The sequence below is a fragment of the Garra rufa genome, chromosome 7, assembly GCF_049309525.1.
Source record: "Garra rufa chromosome 7, GarRuf1.0, whole genome shotgun sequence".
NCBI classification, from domain to species: domain Eukaryota; kingdom Metazoa; phylum Chordata; class Actinopteri; order Cypriniformes; family Cyprinidae; genus Garra; species Garra rufa.
In genome coordinates this window covers 40,126,556-40,142,741 of record NC_133367.1, presented here as the reverse complement: position 1 = coordinate 40,142,741, position 16,186 = coordinate 40,126,556, and the positions used below count along the sequence as shown (strand labels likewise).

The 16,186-nt window shown below is 36.7% G+C and overlaps 1 protein-coding gene across 1 annotated transcript in view; it reads right to left on the bottom strand.

The window, feature by feature from the left end:
* nicn1 (nicolin 1) overlaps positions 1–16,138 on the bottom strand; it is a 32,542-nt gene extending 16,404 nt beyond the window's left edge. The window contains exons 1-3 of the mRNA XM_073844915.1: positions 15,995–16,138; positions 11,631–11,765; positions 11,344–11,517 (exon numbers count right to left, since the gene is read on the bottom strand). Coding sequence (XP_073701016.1) covers positions 11,344–11,517; positions 11,631–11,756 — 300 coding nt within the window. The 5' untranslated portion in view covers positions 11,757–11,765; positions 15,995–16,138. The remainder of the gene's footprint in view (positions 1–11,343; positions 11,518–11,630; positions 11,766–15,994) is intronic.
* Positions 16,139–16,186: the final 48 nt, after the last annotated feature.

The window sequence follows — 16,186 nt, the reverse complement described above, 5'->3', positions numbered from 1 at the left end:
TTAAAATATATTTTTTATACGTTTTTTATTTATTGGGTAATCATATTTAATAACAACAACAACAAAAACAGGCATCAAAAAGTTGCTACGCAATTCAGTCAAGAGTAAAGGCAGCATTCAGCATTCAATTTGAATTCAGAATTCAATGTGAATTACTGTGTCAAATAAGTATTTGATCACTTGTGTCAATTTTTTTTTTATATTTGGTACAGAAGCCTTTGTTAACAATTACGGATGTCAAACAGTTCCTGTAGTTCTTCACCAGGTTTGCACACACTGCAGGAGGGATTTTGGCCCACTCCTCCATACAGATCTTCTCTAGATCTGTCAGGTTTCGGGGCTGTCGTTGAGCAACACAGAGTTTCAGCTCCCTCCAAAGATTTTCTATTGGATTTAGGTCTGGAGACTGGCTAGGCCACTCCAGAACCTTGATATGCTTCTTACGGAGCCACTCCTTGGTTTTCCTGGCTGTGTGCTTTGGGTCATTGTCATGTTGGAAGACCCAGCCACGACCCATCTTTAATGCTCTGACTGAGGGAAGGTTTTTGCCCAATATGTCACAATACATGGCCCCGTTCATCCTCTCCTTAATACAGTGCAGTCGTCCTGTCCCCTGCGCAGAAAAACACCCCCAGAGCATGATGCTTCCAGCCCCATGCTTCACTGTAGGTATGGTATTATTGGGATGATACTCATCATTCTTCTTCCTCCAAACACAGCAAATGGAGTTAAGACCAAAAAGTTCTACTTTGGTCTCATCTGACCACAGGACTTTCTCCCATGACTCCTCTGGATCATCCAGATAGTCCCTGGCAAACTTCAGACGGGCCTGGACATGGGCTGACTGAAGCAGGGGAACCTTCCGTGCGATGCAAGATTTTAAACCATGACCCCTGAGTTTTTTACTAATAGTAGCCTTGGAAACAATGGTCCCAGCTCTCTTCACGGCATTGACCAGCTCCTCCCATGTAGTTCTGGGCTGATTCTTCACCATTCTTAGCATCATTGATACCCCATGAGGAGAGATCTGCCATGGGGCCCCATTCCAAGGGACATTTTCTCTTCCATTTTCTGACAATTGCTCCAACAGTTGTTCTTTTTTCAGCAAGCTGTGTGGCAATTGCCCTGTAGCCCTTTCCAGCTTTAAGAAGGTCTACAATTTTGTCTCGTGTCTTTTGACAGCTCTTTGGTTTTGCCCATGTTACTACTTAGACTTTGGCTGATTGTGGGTTGCACAGCTGTCTTTATGAAAGCTAACGACCTCAAACAGGTGCTACTAATTTAGAATCACGAGCAGAGTGTAGCTGGACTATTTAAAAGCAAAATAACAGATGAGGATCAGAAATCTGGCTGATAAGCAAGTGATCAAATACTTATTTGACACAGTAATTCACACATAAATTGTTAAAAAATCTTACAATGTGATGTCTGGATTTTTCTTTTTAGATTCTGTCTCTCACAGTGGAAATGCACCTATGCTGAAAATGATCATTTATATACTAATACAGTATTTATTAATAATTCATTTTAGTTTATTGTTATATATTCAGTTTGGACTATTTACGGCCCAAGCCCAAAATGGGCGAATTGTTCTCCTAAGGATTCTTATTATTTTATTTTTTTTAATCAACCTTCCGGGCACTTTTGGGGCCTTAACATGCCCAAAAACTCTTGGAAATTTGCACACACGTTGGAATCTGCGGCCATCAGGGCCGAAAGGACTTTGACATGGGGGGGGGGGGGGGGTTGTCACCAAGGTGTGTGTGGGGGGGGGGGGCATTGTGGGGCGTGGCACAGCTAAAACCATGTCGAATTTTGAGGGGCTCTGGAGCGCACACCAATTGACCTACAGTCACCAAAATTCATACACATATAGACCTCATCGGGCCGAACAACTTTCGCGCTCATAGTCCGTGCTTCGCCAAACAGGAAGTCAGCTATTTAGGGATGTCTAAAAAGCGCATGCAATGGAATTTGAAATGATGACATGATCTCAAGACATTGGGGACGCAAAATTGCCAGGGGATTTTTGATATCTCGAATGGTTTGGCAGTGGTGTGGCGACAAAGTTATGGCGAGAAATGAGAAACAGGAAGGGACTAATAACTTTGACATACTTTGTCTGATTTTGACCAAACTTCAGCAGTTTGTTCGTCGTCTGATGCGGATCACAGAGACGTGACTATTATGAGTCAAAGTTATAGCGCCACCAACTGGCAGCAGAAAGCGTGACGTTTTCAAAATGCTTTAAACTCAGCCTCTTAATTTTACTCAATTTGCTTCAAACTTCATCACAATAATGTCAAAACATTATCGATAACTTTTATCATGTTGCCATGGCAATGTGTCAAACTTTAAATTTTGATTGTGTTTTTGAGCCACTTAAAATGCTTAGAATTTCATGAAACTCAACACACACATCTGTTTTAATGACAGTTAAACACTGATAAAAGCCCAAAAATGGGCACTGAGCGGGCGCTCCATAGCGCCACCTTTTGACAAAAGTTGGGGGGTTACTTTCTCCTACAGTCCCCAAACTCAGTACATATATTGGACTCATCAAGCCGGACAACTTTCTAATTTAAACCCATTAGCTACGACCAACAGGAAGTCGGCTATTTTTATTTAAATGTGGATTTTTGGAAAAGTCAGCTATTCAGGGATGTCTAAAAAGTGCATGCAATGGAATTTGAAATACTCCTCCTAGGCCTTTCCACCGATGGCCACCAAACTCGGTCAGCATGATCTCAAGACATTGGGGACGCAAAATTGCCAGGGGATTTTCCATATCTCGAATGGTTTGGCCGTGGCGGGGCAACAAATTATGGTGAGAAATGAGAAACAGGAAGTGTCTAATAACTTTGACACACTTTGCCTGATTTTGACCAAACTTCAGCAGTTTGTTTGTCGTCTGATGCGGATCACAGAGATGTGACTATTGTGAGTCAAAGTGTGTTGTTTGCAAAACGCTTTTAAATCAGCCTCTTAATTTTACTCAATTTGCTTCAAACTTCATCAGAATAATATCAAAACACAGCCGATGAGAATCTGTAAAAGGGTCCTAGATAGATCAAACGCTGTTGCCGTGGCAACGTGTCAAACTTTAACATTTGTTTCCTGTGTTTTTGAGGCAGATAACATGCTTAGAATTTCATGAAACTCAACACACACATCAATATTAATGACAGTAAAACACTGGCAAAAGCTCATAAATGGGCATTGAGGAGGCACTCTATAGCGCCACCTTTTGACAAAAGTTGGAGGGTTAGTTGTAGCTACAGACATCAAACTCGGTTGGTATATTGGTCTCATCAAGCCGGACAACTTTCTAATTTACACCCATTAGCTACGACCAACAGGAAGTCGGCTATTTTGATTTGAATGTGGATTTTTGGAAAAATATAGCTGTGAAAAAATTCATATCACTCATAGCAGAATCAGACAGTTCACACCAAACTTTGTCAACATGATGCCAAGATACTGAAGATGCTAAATTGTGAACAGCTTTGGGATGTCTTGAATGGTGTTGATGTGGTGATTTATGAAAGTAACAATAAAAAAAGATGTTATGTCCATATATCTTTAAATTGCATTATTCTAAGTCATCAAAACTTTTTACATATAAAGAACAAGAAATTCTTAGGAAATACGTGTAGTTTCAAAATGTTATCATGCTCAGAGGCCCCAAAAACATTAAATGTGTCATATATGTTTGTCAGATTAAGGCTCTAATACCAGGGATGAACACTAGAGGTCCTCATAAGATAAGGAATCGTTTGACCTCTAATGCTATTTAGCTCATTCTCAGTGTATAAGAATGACAATAATGCATAGAATCGGTTGATATGTACTGTACTTTTACATAATTATTTTGTATAAATGCTTAAAGAGCATTAAAATCTTTTTTAATCTTTAAAGGAAAAATTATATGATACATATATACACTCTCACTGATAGGATAAAAAATATCTTATAAGTATGACACTATACTGCTCAGTTCACTTAATTAGAATGAGAAACAAATACATCAACTAAGTTAATATGTATTTATTTTTAATATATTTGTTTATAATTATTTCCTAGATGCTTATAGATCATTAAAATAATATTTAAAAATGGTTGTAGATCATAAAACATATTGGTAACTATTTAAAATAGGATCTCTTTTGTTAACATTAGCTAATGCATTAACAAACATGAACGAACAATAAACAATATATTTGTACTCAATTTTCTTCAAACTTCATCAGAATAATGTCAAAACACGGCTGATGAGAATCTGTAAAGGTGTCCCTGATGCATCAAATACTATTGCCATGGCATATTTAAAAAACATACATTAAAATATTTGTTTTCTGTGTTTTTGAGGCAGATAACATGCTTAGAATTTCATTTTCCATTTTCATTAAGTTTATATCTTTAAAGTGCAGCATCCAAACTCTTTAAAACTTGTTTCATACAGAGAACTAGTCATTCTAAGTTCATTTTCACAGATATACAAAACTCTCTGAATAAAAGAAAATGTAAAAACTATCAGCCATAGGCACGAGGCCGCAGATTTGAGAACCAGAAATATATTTATACAACAGTTCATTCTGGTTCTCAAATCTGATTGGTTGAGAACCGTGAGATATTCTACTGGTATCGCTACAGGAACGCCCTTTCACAATTTTGTATCACTCCGCGTGTTCTACACTGTAAAAAATGACAGTGAATTTAACGGTAAAAAACTGTAAAAATGCTACGGTAAAAACCTGTGAAATGGTTAACGGTAAGTTCCCCTTCTATATACGGTGAAAAACTGTTGGACATTGCATTTAATTTTACGGTAGTATACCGTTTTTGGAAGTGAAAAATAACGTAAAATTTACAGTGAATAAGCATAAATTGACATTCCCACAATTCCCTGTATTTCATTTTTTTTATTTGATGTTTTTTTGTTGAAATAACTTCTTCATCTTAGTTTTTTTCTTGGCAGTTTTGTACATTAGGGTTGTATGTTACATCTAATGTTGTTAAATTAATGTTTTTTGCATTATTTCAGTTTTATGTGTGTTACCATGATGGTGTTTAGTGTTTGTGTGAATGAGACTGTGCACCTTCTATATAAGTTATTATTTAAAACCTCCGTGCAATGGGCTTTGGTTCATCATGTGATGTTGTCATCTCCACCTGCTTTTGGTGGTTATCATTGTATTACAAAGGTACAAAACAGATTTCAGTGCTTCAAAAAGTTGGTACATTAACATTATATGAGTTATGGTTTTTAGTATGAAATTACGGTATTTACCTGTAAATTTAAGTGAAAACCTTAAAATGTAAAACATTGCTACCGTAAATTTTATGGATTTTTTTTTACAGTGTAGCCGGGACCTTTTACCTCTTGAGTTTCATGGCGGACGTCCAAATCCCGTATCATTTTATAAATATTACTCTTTTTGTGTCACGGAATGTAGTTTTAAGAGGTTTTCAGGCGAGAATGTACTTGTTTATAGTTCAAATATGCAGTTTATTAATAAAGATAACGTCTGTTTGAAAATTTGCTTCGTCGTTTTTGGACATGCAAGACCCATAACGTCAGGGGGCGTTCTGCACTCATCAATCCGCACAAGAGCGTTCTGACCACGCCAGATCTTCAGGAATTTACTGCTGGCTCTGATGTCTCTGTAGTGGTTACATATGACATGTAATTCATTGTGGGTAAATCTAACGGGCAGTCTTTGATCTCATTAATTTGTTATTTGTTCCAGAGAAGAAGATGTAAATTCAATGCTGACTTTACTCTTGACTGAATTACCTAGCAACTTTTTGATGCCTGTTTTTGTTGTTGTTGTTTATTAAATATTACTACTCAATAAATAAAAATGTATATAAAATAAATTTTAAATAATGTATTTAATAATAGTATTTAGTATTGAGAAATGTGCGTGTATTCGTGGTGATTTTAGTTAATGTTACATTGTTCCGCCTTTAGATGGCGACAAGAGACCGTGTTATGAGTGAGCAGTTAATGGTGACTTTGGGACTTTTAAAATGAAAAGTTAAAGGGAAGTTATTTTTAGCTTCAACAACAGCTTGCTACAGCCAATAAATGCACTGAGCAGCACAATCACCTTTAACAGATGAACGGATATTAACGATTTCTTCCGTAAACATTCAAACTAATGTCATATCGTGAATATGAATAATGAATGCTCTATCAGATGCAGGTACGTTAATCACTCGCTCAGTCTATCTGTCTCTCATAATACTCAAACATGATACAGTGAGGTTTTAATACAGTAATACAATAGTCTTTCAATGAAGCAACTCAACATTCCTTCGTTACTAGTTCTAAAGTGACGTTTTGGAATTAGTAACGAGAAGCTTATGCTCAGCTGACCAACCATCAAACTTTGATTTGAATTTGTGGCGGAAGGAATAGTTTGCACAAAAGAGGGCTTTTAAAGACACTCCGTTGTTATTTTGTTTATGTATTTACACACTTGTGCCGTCGAACTGTTGTATAAACGCAATATCACACTCGTAGACTTGAGATATGGCTGTATATCGGCACGGTTGTGATTCGCGGTAGGTAACCACAGAAATTTAGTATTGAGAAACACGTGCATTCGCTCAGTCTATCCCTCTGTCATAATACTCAAACAGTGAGGTTTCATTCGTTACTAGTTCTAAAGTGACGTTTTGGAATTAGTAACGAAAAGCTTATGCTCAGCTGACCAACCGTCAAACTTTGATTTGAATTTGTGGCGGAAGGAATAGTTTGCACAAAAGAGGGCTTTTAAAGACACTCCGTTGTTATTTTGTTTATGTATTTACACACTTGTGCCGTCGAACTGTTGTATAAACGCAATATCACACTCGTAGACTTGAGATATGGCTGTATATCGGCACGGTTGTGATTCGCGGTAGGTAACCACAGAAATTTAGTATTGAGAAACACGTGCATTCGCTCAGTCTATCCCTCTGTCATAATACTCAAACAGTGAGGTTTCATTCGTTACTAGTTCTAAAGTGACGTTTTGGAATTAGTAACGAAAAGCTTATGCTCAGCTGACCAACCGTCAAACTTTGATTTGAATTTGTGGCGGAAGGAATAGTTTGCACAAAAGAGGGCTTTTAAAGACACTCCGTTGTTATTTTGTTTATGTATTTACACACTTGTGCCGTCGAACTGTTGTATAAACGCAATATCACACTCGTAGACTTGAGATATGGCTGTATATCGGCACGGTTGTGATTCGCGGTAGGTAACCACAGAAATTTAGTATTGAGAAACACGTGCATTCGCTCAGTCTATCCCTCTGTCATAATACTCAAACAGTGAGGTTTCATTCGTTACTAGTTCTAAAGTGACGTTTTGGAATTAGTAACGAAAAGCTTATGCTCAGCTGACCAACCGTCAAACTTTGATTTGAATTTGTGGCGGAAGGAATAGTTTGCACAAAAGAGGGCTTTTAAAGACACTCCGTTGTTATTTTGTTTATGTATTTACACACTTGTGCCGTCGAACTGTTGTATAAACGCAATATCACACTCGTAGACTTGAGATATGGCTGTATATCGGCACGGTTGTGATTCGCGGTAGGTAACCACAGAAATTTAGTATTGAGAAACACGTGCATTCGCTCAGTCTATCCCTCTGTCATAATACTCAAACAGTGAGGTTTCATTCGTTACTAGTTCTAAAGTGACGTTTTGGAATTAGTAACGAGAAGCTTATGCTCAGCTGACCAACCGTCAAACTTTGATTTGAATTTGTGGCGGAAGGAATAGTTTGCACAAAAGAGGGCTTTTAAAGACACTCCGTTGTTATTTTGTTTATGTATTTACACACTCGTGCCGTCGAACTGTTGTATAAAAGCAATATCACACGAGTAGACTTGAGATATGGCTGTATATCGGCACTCTGTGATTACCTGCGGCCTCGTGCCTACGGCGAATCACAACCGTGCCGATATACAGCCATATCTCAAGTCTACTCGTGTGATATTGCTCATATATATAAAAAATATATATATTTATATATACAGTTGCAATCAAAATTATTGCCTTTTATTATCTAAAATATCCATATTTTACCTTCTACAATAAAAAGAAAGTCATCAAGTTTTGGCATAAACAAAGACAGAGTTGTCATTTTTGTGTGAACTAATCCTTTAAATTCACTATACACCTCAATATAATTGAAAAGAATGTCCTTGTAATTATGAAAACCTGCGAGGACTTTCCATTCAATATTTCTCCCCTTCTTAATAAAGACTTATTTATCATTGCAGTGTCCGTTGACATCAAAAAACGGCTTACACAGATTACAACAGATGGGGTGAGAGCGGTGTGGCGTCCCAGGTGGGCTTTTCAATGCAAATTTCATTCGATGCCACTAAAGGTGGCCATACAGCACAGAATCCACCGTCCAATCATCTGAGGGTTCAGTCGAGGACATGCGTCTAATATCCCTGTGTCTTTGAAACACAGCTAAAAGCGTTGAGGGAGCCTGATCTCAATACATTAAAGCAGTCATTACAGGCAACTCACAGATCAAAGAGCGGGACATCAGATCCCCGGAGAGCCACAAATGGGCCAAATCACCGTGATGACAAACAAAATGTTCAGTGAGCTGCTGCGATTACGCTGGCATGGCTGACAAAACTGTTAGGGGGGTTTTAATTGAAAAACTGATGATATCCTGTGAACGTAACTGACGGTGTTGTCTCAGAGGAATTCCCCACGTGAATTTCGCTAGTATTCACACAAAAAAATGGCCAAAATAGTGATAATGTGACTGTAGCTGAACAGAAAATTAGGTAGGTGAAAATATTCACCCGAAATAACCGGTTTGAAGCGGTTTAACTGGTGCATTTTTGATGACACATTTTTTTTTTTAATTTGTCAGCTTCTATTTCGTGCAAACATCAGCTACAACTGGTAAATATGTTAGCTGTGTGGACGCTAGTGCTGGTCAATACTGATTTATCGTTTTTTTTAAATGGCTTTTCATTTTAATGAAGAAATTATATGCTGTTTTTATGGAAGCCCGTTTCTGAAAACATATGGCAATGCAGAGTTTATGTTGGGAATAATAAAAAAAATGTTTTAAATAACTGCGACTTTGTCACAATTTTGACTTTTTCTTTTTTCTTTATTTTAAGCAATTGCAAGCTTATATCTCACAATTCTGTGTTTATATCATGCAATTATGAGCTCACTTTTCACAATTTTTACTTTTTTTATCTCATAATTTGGATGTTTTTGCTCTGAATTCTGAGTTTATATCTCACAATTAGGACTTTTTTCCTCTGAATTCTGTGTATAACTCACAATTTGGACTTTTTTTCCTCTGAATTCCGAGTTTACATCTTTAAATTTTGACTTTTTTGCTCTGAAATAAGTTTACATCTCTCAGTTTGGACTTTTTTCCTCTGAATTCTGAGTTGACAACTTCAATTTGGACTTTTTTCCCTCTGAATTCCAATTTTACATCTCTCAATTTGTACTTTTTTGCTCTGAAATATGTTTACATCTCTCAGTTTGGACTTTTTTGCACTGAATTCTGAGTTTACATCTTCAATTTGGACTTTTTTTCCTCTGAAATATGTTTACATCTCTCAGTTTGGACTTTTTTGCTCTGAATTCTAAATTTACATCTCTCAATTTGGACTTTTTTGCACTGAAATATGTTTACATCTCTCAGTTTTGATTTTTTGCTCTGAATTGCTAGTTTACATCTTCAATTGAAACTTTTTTTGCTCTGAATTTTGAGTTTTTATCTCTCAATGTAGACTTTTTAGCTCTGAAATATGTTTACATATCTCAAGTTGTACTTTTTTGCTCTTAATTCCGAGTTTACATCTCTCAGTTTGGACTTTTTTACTCTGAATTCTGTTAATAACTTACAATTTGGACTTTTTTCCTCTGAATTCCAAGTTTACATCTCTCAGTTTGGACTTTTTTCCTCTGGATTCTGATTTTACATCTCTCAATTTGGACTTTTTTGCTCTGAAATATGTTTACATCTCTCAGTTTTGATTTTTTGCTCTGAATTGCTAGTTTACATCTTCAACTGAAACTTTTTCTGCTCTGAATTTTGAGTTTTTAATCTCTCAATGTAGACTTTTTAGCTCTGAAATATGTTTACATATCTCAAGTTGTACTTTTTTACTCTGAATTCTGCGTTTTTCCATCTCTCAGTTTGGACTTTTTAGCTCTGAAATATGTTTACATTTCTCAATTTAGACTTTTTTGCTCTAAATTATATGTATTTTTTTTCTGAGTTTACAACTTAAAATTTTAATTTTTTACTCTGAATTTCTGAGTTTATTACTCACAATTTAGACATTTTTACTCTAAATTTTGAGTTTATAACTCAGAATTTGGATTTTTTTTTAATCTGAATTATTATTTTGTTAATTGTTATTCTGAGTTTACAACTTACAATTTGGACTTTTTAAAAATGTTATATGTGACCCTGGACCACAAAACCAGTCTTAAGTCGCTGGGGTATATTTGTAGCAATAGCCAAAAATACATTGAATGGGTCAAAATTTTTGATTTTTCTTTTATGCCAAAAATCATTAAGAAATTAAGTAAAGTTCATGTTCCATGAAGATTTTTTGTAAAATTCCTACTGTATAAATGTAATTTTTGATTTGTAATATGCATTGTTAAGAACCTAATTTGGACAACTTTAAAGGTGATTTTCTCAGTCTTTTTGATTTTTTTGCATCCTCAGATTTCTGATTTCAAATAGATGTATCTCAGCCAAATATTGTCCTATCCTAACATTGTCCTCCTGCTTATTTATTGAGCTTTCATATGATGTATAAATCTCAGTTTTGTCAAATTTAACCTTATGACTGGTTTTGTCGTCCAGGGTCACATATAACTAAATTCAAACAAAAATGTTGATTCGACATGCTGTAATGTGACGTGTCAGATTGCCGTAAATTAATTACAAAGAAAAGGCAGGTAACACGTCATGAATGACAAATTTTGAAGTAGATAAACTTTCCTATAAAACATACTCCAATATATATATTTTTTTTATTTGTATTATTATTATTATTTTTTATTTTTTTCACAGTGTACAGCTCTTAAATGAATTTGAATAAATACCAGATTATTAAAAAATATATTTTCAGTTTTGTTTTTCATTTAAATGAAAATTTTAATATCAGCTTTGGTATTTCAGTGAAAAAATGTTTCTCAGTACATCACTAATATATTTACAGCTGTGGTGTAGTGGGCAAAGGGACTTATTTTGGAGCACAAAAGCAAAAGTTTAGCAGGATGTTCACTCATTTCCAAATCATAAAACTACCGGTTTCCTTTCTGTTGTCCTACCTGTTGTCTGTAGATGGAGAAATAGTCATGTGACCCGGCCTCAGCATGCGGGTTGCTCATGAGGCAGTAGTTTCTCAAACAAGTGACCCATTTGGAAGAAGAACCGTCCTCTCTCCTCTGCAAACGGACCGTCAAATACGCCGTGTAGTAGTTCTTGAAAGAGATTTCCTGAATCTACACACAAGCACAAGAGACATACCAGCATAAGCTTGCTATCAGGCAATAATAAACCCATGCCACTCGATCAATAATTGTAACCTTTATGAACTGATGTGAGAGATACTCACGTTCACAGGCTCAGCGAGGGTGATGTCTGTTATATAGACGCCAGGGCGAGATGAATCCGATACAGCGTCTCCAATCTGCAGCGCGACAGGTGATTTTATTGTGTAGCTCACTGCCTTAGCACTCATGATTGACCTCTGATAAGAAGAAGAGAAAAATAAATCAAACGTTCTTATGGTATAGTGGTATCCAAAAGGGTAGAAGTCGTTACTGATTACTAAAAAAAAAAGTCCAAAGACCATTTTTGAATAAGAAATGCATTTATACAATTGCAAATGCATATTATTCATACCCCTGGCAAATTCTGACTTAGTCACTTTTATTCAACCAGCAAGTTTAAGGCCAGAAATGACACAGATAAAAAAGATAACAGACGATGTACAAGAGGCATCATTGTGGAAAAAATATTTCTCAGCTTGTATTTACATTTGCAAACTGTCACAGTCTATGGGGAAATCCAAAGTTCTATACCATTCCAAATAGTCCAAGCTGTTCTAAAGCATCCTAATTACTCTGACATTAGACTTAACATAATTTCCCTCAATGACTTCAAGACAAACTTTGATAGGAAGATCTGTTCAAAACTGCTGAAAATTATACCATTTTAAGATGAGTGATATTTATATCTCCCCCATTGCAATAATTTTTTTTTTGACATTTTGAGATAAAAACAAATCTGTGGGTTTTTTAATGCGTTTCACACCATAGGATATTATGTCACACTAAAGGACAGAAATTGTCATTATTAGAGTATTTCTATTTAATTCTGAACATGTCAAAGGAGAAAGTATGTTACTGAAACTCTACTAGCCGCCCGCTGTACAGTATGTGCGGCACATTTAAAATGCTTCTTAAAAAGACCTTGTCCTCTGGTGTGACAGTATATGCATCAAACTGGTGGATATTATATTTCACAACAAAGGATGTTTTAGCCTTTTGGGTTAATTATTGTTAAATATAGTGTTGATTATGTAGTTTAACATACAATTTTTACTAAAAAAAATATATACAGTCAAGCCCGAAATTATTCATACTACAGGCAATTTCTGACTTGAAGTTACTTTTATTCAACCAGCAAGTTTTTTTTTGTTTTTTGTTTTTTTTGACCGGAAATGACACAGGCTTCTCCCAAAAGACAATAAAACGATGTACAAGAGGCATCATTGTGGAAAAAAATATTTCTCAGCTTTTATTTACATTTCATGCAAACTGTCACAGTCTATGGGAAAATCCAATGTTCTATACCATTCCAAATAGTCCAAGCTGTTCTAAAGCACCCTAATTACCCTGATTCATTGGGAACAGCTGTTTTAATCAACCTAACAGGTGAAAAACAGAAGCTCTCTGCTGTTGGTTTGTGGACAGTCATGGCTCCCGCTTGGCCTTTGCAAATGCTCATCTGGACAAAGAAGACGACTTCTTGTCTTCTGTTTTATGGTCAGATGAAACAAAAATTGAATTGTTTGGCCACAATGATGTAGCCTTCATTTGGCGTAAAAAAGGAGAAGCCTTCAACCCTAAGAACACCATCCCCACTGTCAAACATGGTGGTGGGAACCTAATGTTTAAGGGGTGTTTTTCAGCCAGTGGACGAGGGAACCTAATCACAGTAAATGGCACCATGAAAAAGGAGCAATACATCAAAATTCTCAACAACAACATCAGGCAGTCTGCGGAGTAGAGCTGCACAATTAATCGTTAAAAGATCGCGATCTCGATTCGACCCCCCTCACGATCTTAATCCAGCATTTATACGATTCAGGCAATTATATTTTATTTATATTTTACAAAACTTTCGCTAGCCTAATTACTGCACAGACTGCTGTGAGCTGATGCAGTGACAGGTCCGCCGTTCTCTCCAATATTTCATAACCATTTAAACTTCATCTTCAGGGCACATTATGTCAGATGCAATTCATGGCGCCTCCTTCTCGATATACAGTCGTGGCCAAAAGTTTTGAGAATGACACAAATATTAGTTTTCACAAAGTTTGCTGCTAAACTGCTTTTAGTTCTTTGTTTCAGTTGTTTCTGTGATGTACTGAAATATAATTACAAGCACTTCATACGACAATTACATGACATTTATGCAAAGAGTCAGTATCTGCAGTGTTGGCCCTTCTTTTTCAGGACCTCTGCAATTCGACTGGGCATGCTCTCAATCAACTTCTGGGCCAAATCCTGACTGATAGCAACCCATTCTTTCATAATCACTTGCTGGAGTTTGTCAGAATTAGTGGGTTTTTGGTTGTCCACCCGCCTCTTGAGGATTGACCACAAGTTTTAAGATTTGGGGAGTTTCCAGGCCATGGACACAAAATTTCAACGTTTTGGTCCCCGAGCCACTTAGTTATCACTTTTGCCTTATGGCACGGTGCTCCATCGTGCTGGAAAATGCATTGTTCTTCACCAAACTGTTGTTGGATTGTTGGAAGAAGTTGCTGTTGGAGGGTGTTTTGGTACCATTCTTTATTCATGGCTGTGTTTTTGGGCAAAATTGTGAGTGAGCCCACTCCCTTGGATGAGAAGCAACCCCACACATGAATGGTCTCAGGATGCTTTACTGTTGGCATGACACAGGACTGATGGTAGCGCTCACCTTTTCTTCTCCAGACCAGCCTTTTTCCAGATGCCCCAAACAATCGGAAAGAGGCTTCATCGGAGAATATGACTTTGCCCCAGTCCTCAGCAGTCCATTCGCCATACTTTTTGCAGAAGATCAATCTGTCCCTGATGTTTTTTTTTGGGAGAGAAGTGGCTTCTTTGCTGCCCTTCTTGACACCAGGCCATCTTCCAAAAGTCTTGGCCTCACTGCGTGCAGACGCGCTCACACCTGCCTGCTGCCATTCCTGAGCAAGCTCTGCACTGGTGGCACTCCGATCCCGCAGCTGAATCCTCTTTAGAAGACGATCCTGGCGCTTGCTGGACTTTCTTGGACGCCCTGAAGCCTTCTTAACAATGCAGTGGAAAGTTTTTTTCGGGATTAAATTAATTTTCATGGCAAAGAAGGACTATGCAATTCATCTGATCACTCTTCATAACATTCTGGAGTATATGCAAATTGCTATTATAAAAACTTAAGCAGCAACTTTTCCAATTTCCAATATTTATGTAATTCTCAACACTTTTGGCCACGACTGTACTGTACAACGCGGCATACATCCACATCAGATGATAACTCAGCGGCAGAGTTGCACTCTCAGCGTCGCCAAGAGTTTTGCACGGTCGTTAAAACGAAACCAAAAGTAAAACCCGCACGCGCATTCAAAATCAATTTTAATACCCTACATTTAGAGAGCGGCTCCCCAATGCTAGCAAATTAAGATACATAAAATATCTAGGCTGTTATTAGTGTGTGGGCTATAATAAGTTGTGTAGTTGTGTAAATAGCTCTGTATCATGCTTGTAAAATTCGGTCTCTATTTGCACTTTGAATATTAAAAGAGTAATACTTTGATCGTGCCTGATTTATGGACCAGCAGAGCAATGGAACCATATATGAGCATGGCGATCCATTAACCCCTTAACTGTTACTCCCATTTTTGAACAAAGACGTGAAAATGAAGAATTGAATCTTAAATCTTTATAATTCATGGACAAGAACATTTAGTAATATGATTTTGGTGTACATTTTCCATGTTGATGCAATGTCTGATTTTAAAATGGCATTCCAAAGGATGAATTTTGAAATTTTAAGTTTTCATCTGACATATCATTTCTTATTATTTCTAATGTGTAATGGAGAAAAAGGCTACAAGAAAGTCTGTTTGTGGAAAAAGGTCAGAACTCCTGTGATGAAGTAGATTTTTCCTACATAATTTGTAACAAAAAAAGTCAAATATCTATTTAGGAGCCTTAGACCTTTCCAACGATATATAGTTTGTCATGATTAGATTAGGATTTATTAGTAAATTGGTGAAGTAAACTTGGTCATCCCACAGAGTGGAGGGTGACAGCCATAAAATGTTGATAGGCAAGTGTTTCTAGCTATAGAAGTTAATTTATTGAACCATGCTTGACAGAACAATTTGGACATTTGGCTCAAAAAAAAAAAAAAAAAAATCAAATAGCTCTGCAGCATTTTAAACAACAGTTCCATGTAGGACAAAGAGATGTTTAACGATTTACTACTCTTTAAATAACGACAATAACCATATTCATTTGTATCTTGTGGCACAGTGATTTGTGCAAGTGTACATTAGGTCCCAAACAAACAAGAGCAGAAAAAAAAAAAAAAACTCTATGATAGAAAAGGATAACGTCTGTACATTGCTTAATCATGTTGTTTGTGTATTCAAACACGACCAGTTTGCATCACTGCATCACTACTTACTATATTCAGACTCGCTCTTTAGACTTAAATTACCTTGTTTTAAATAGCCGAGTCGTGCCCTTAAATGGTGCAGAGGCGCTTTAGAGGAGCAGCAGTGTCATTTCAGTCATCTGAGGAGGAATTGGAAGCAGCTTTATGACAGTTTATGGTCTCGTGTGTTGATAGATCCGCATGTCTCTTCCGGTCTGATGTGTGTGTGTGAGTGACGTGTTTTTCTTAAAGGGC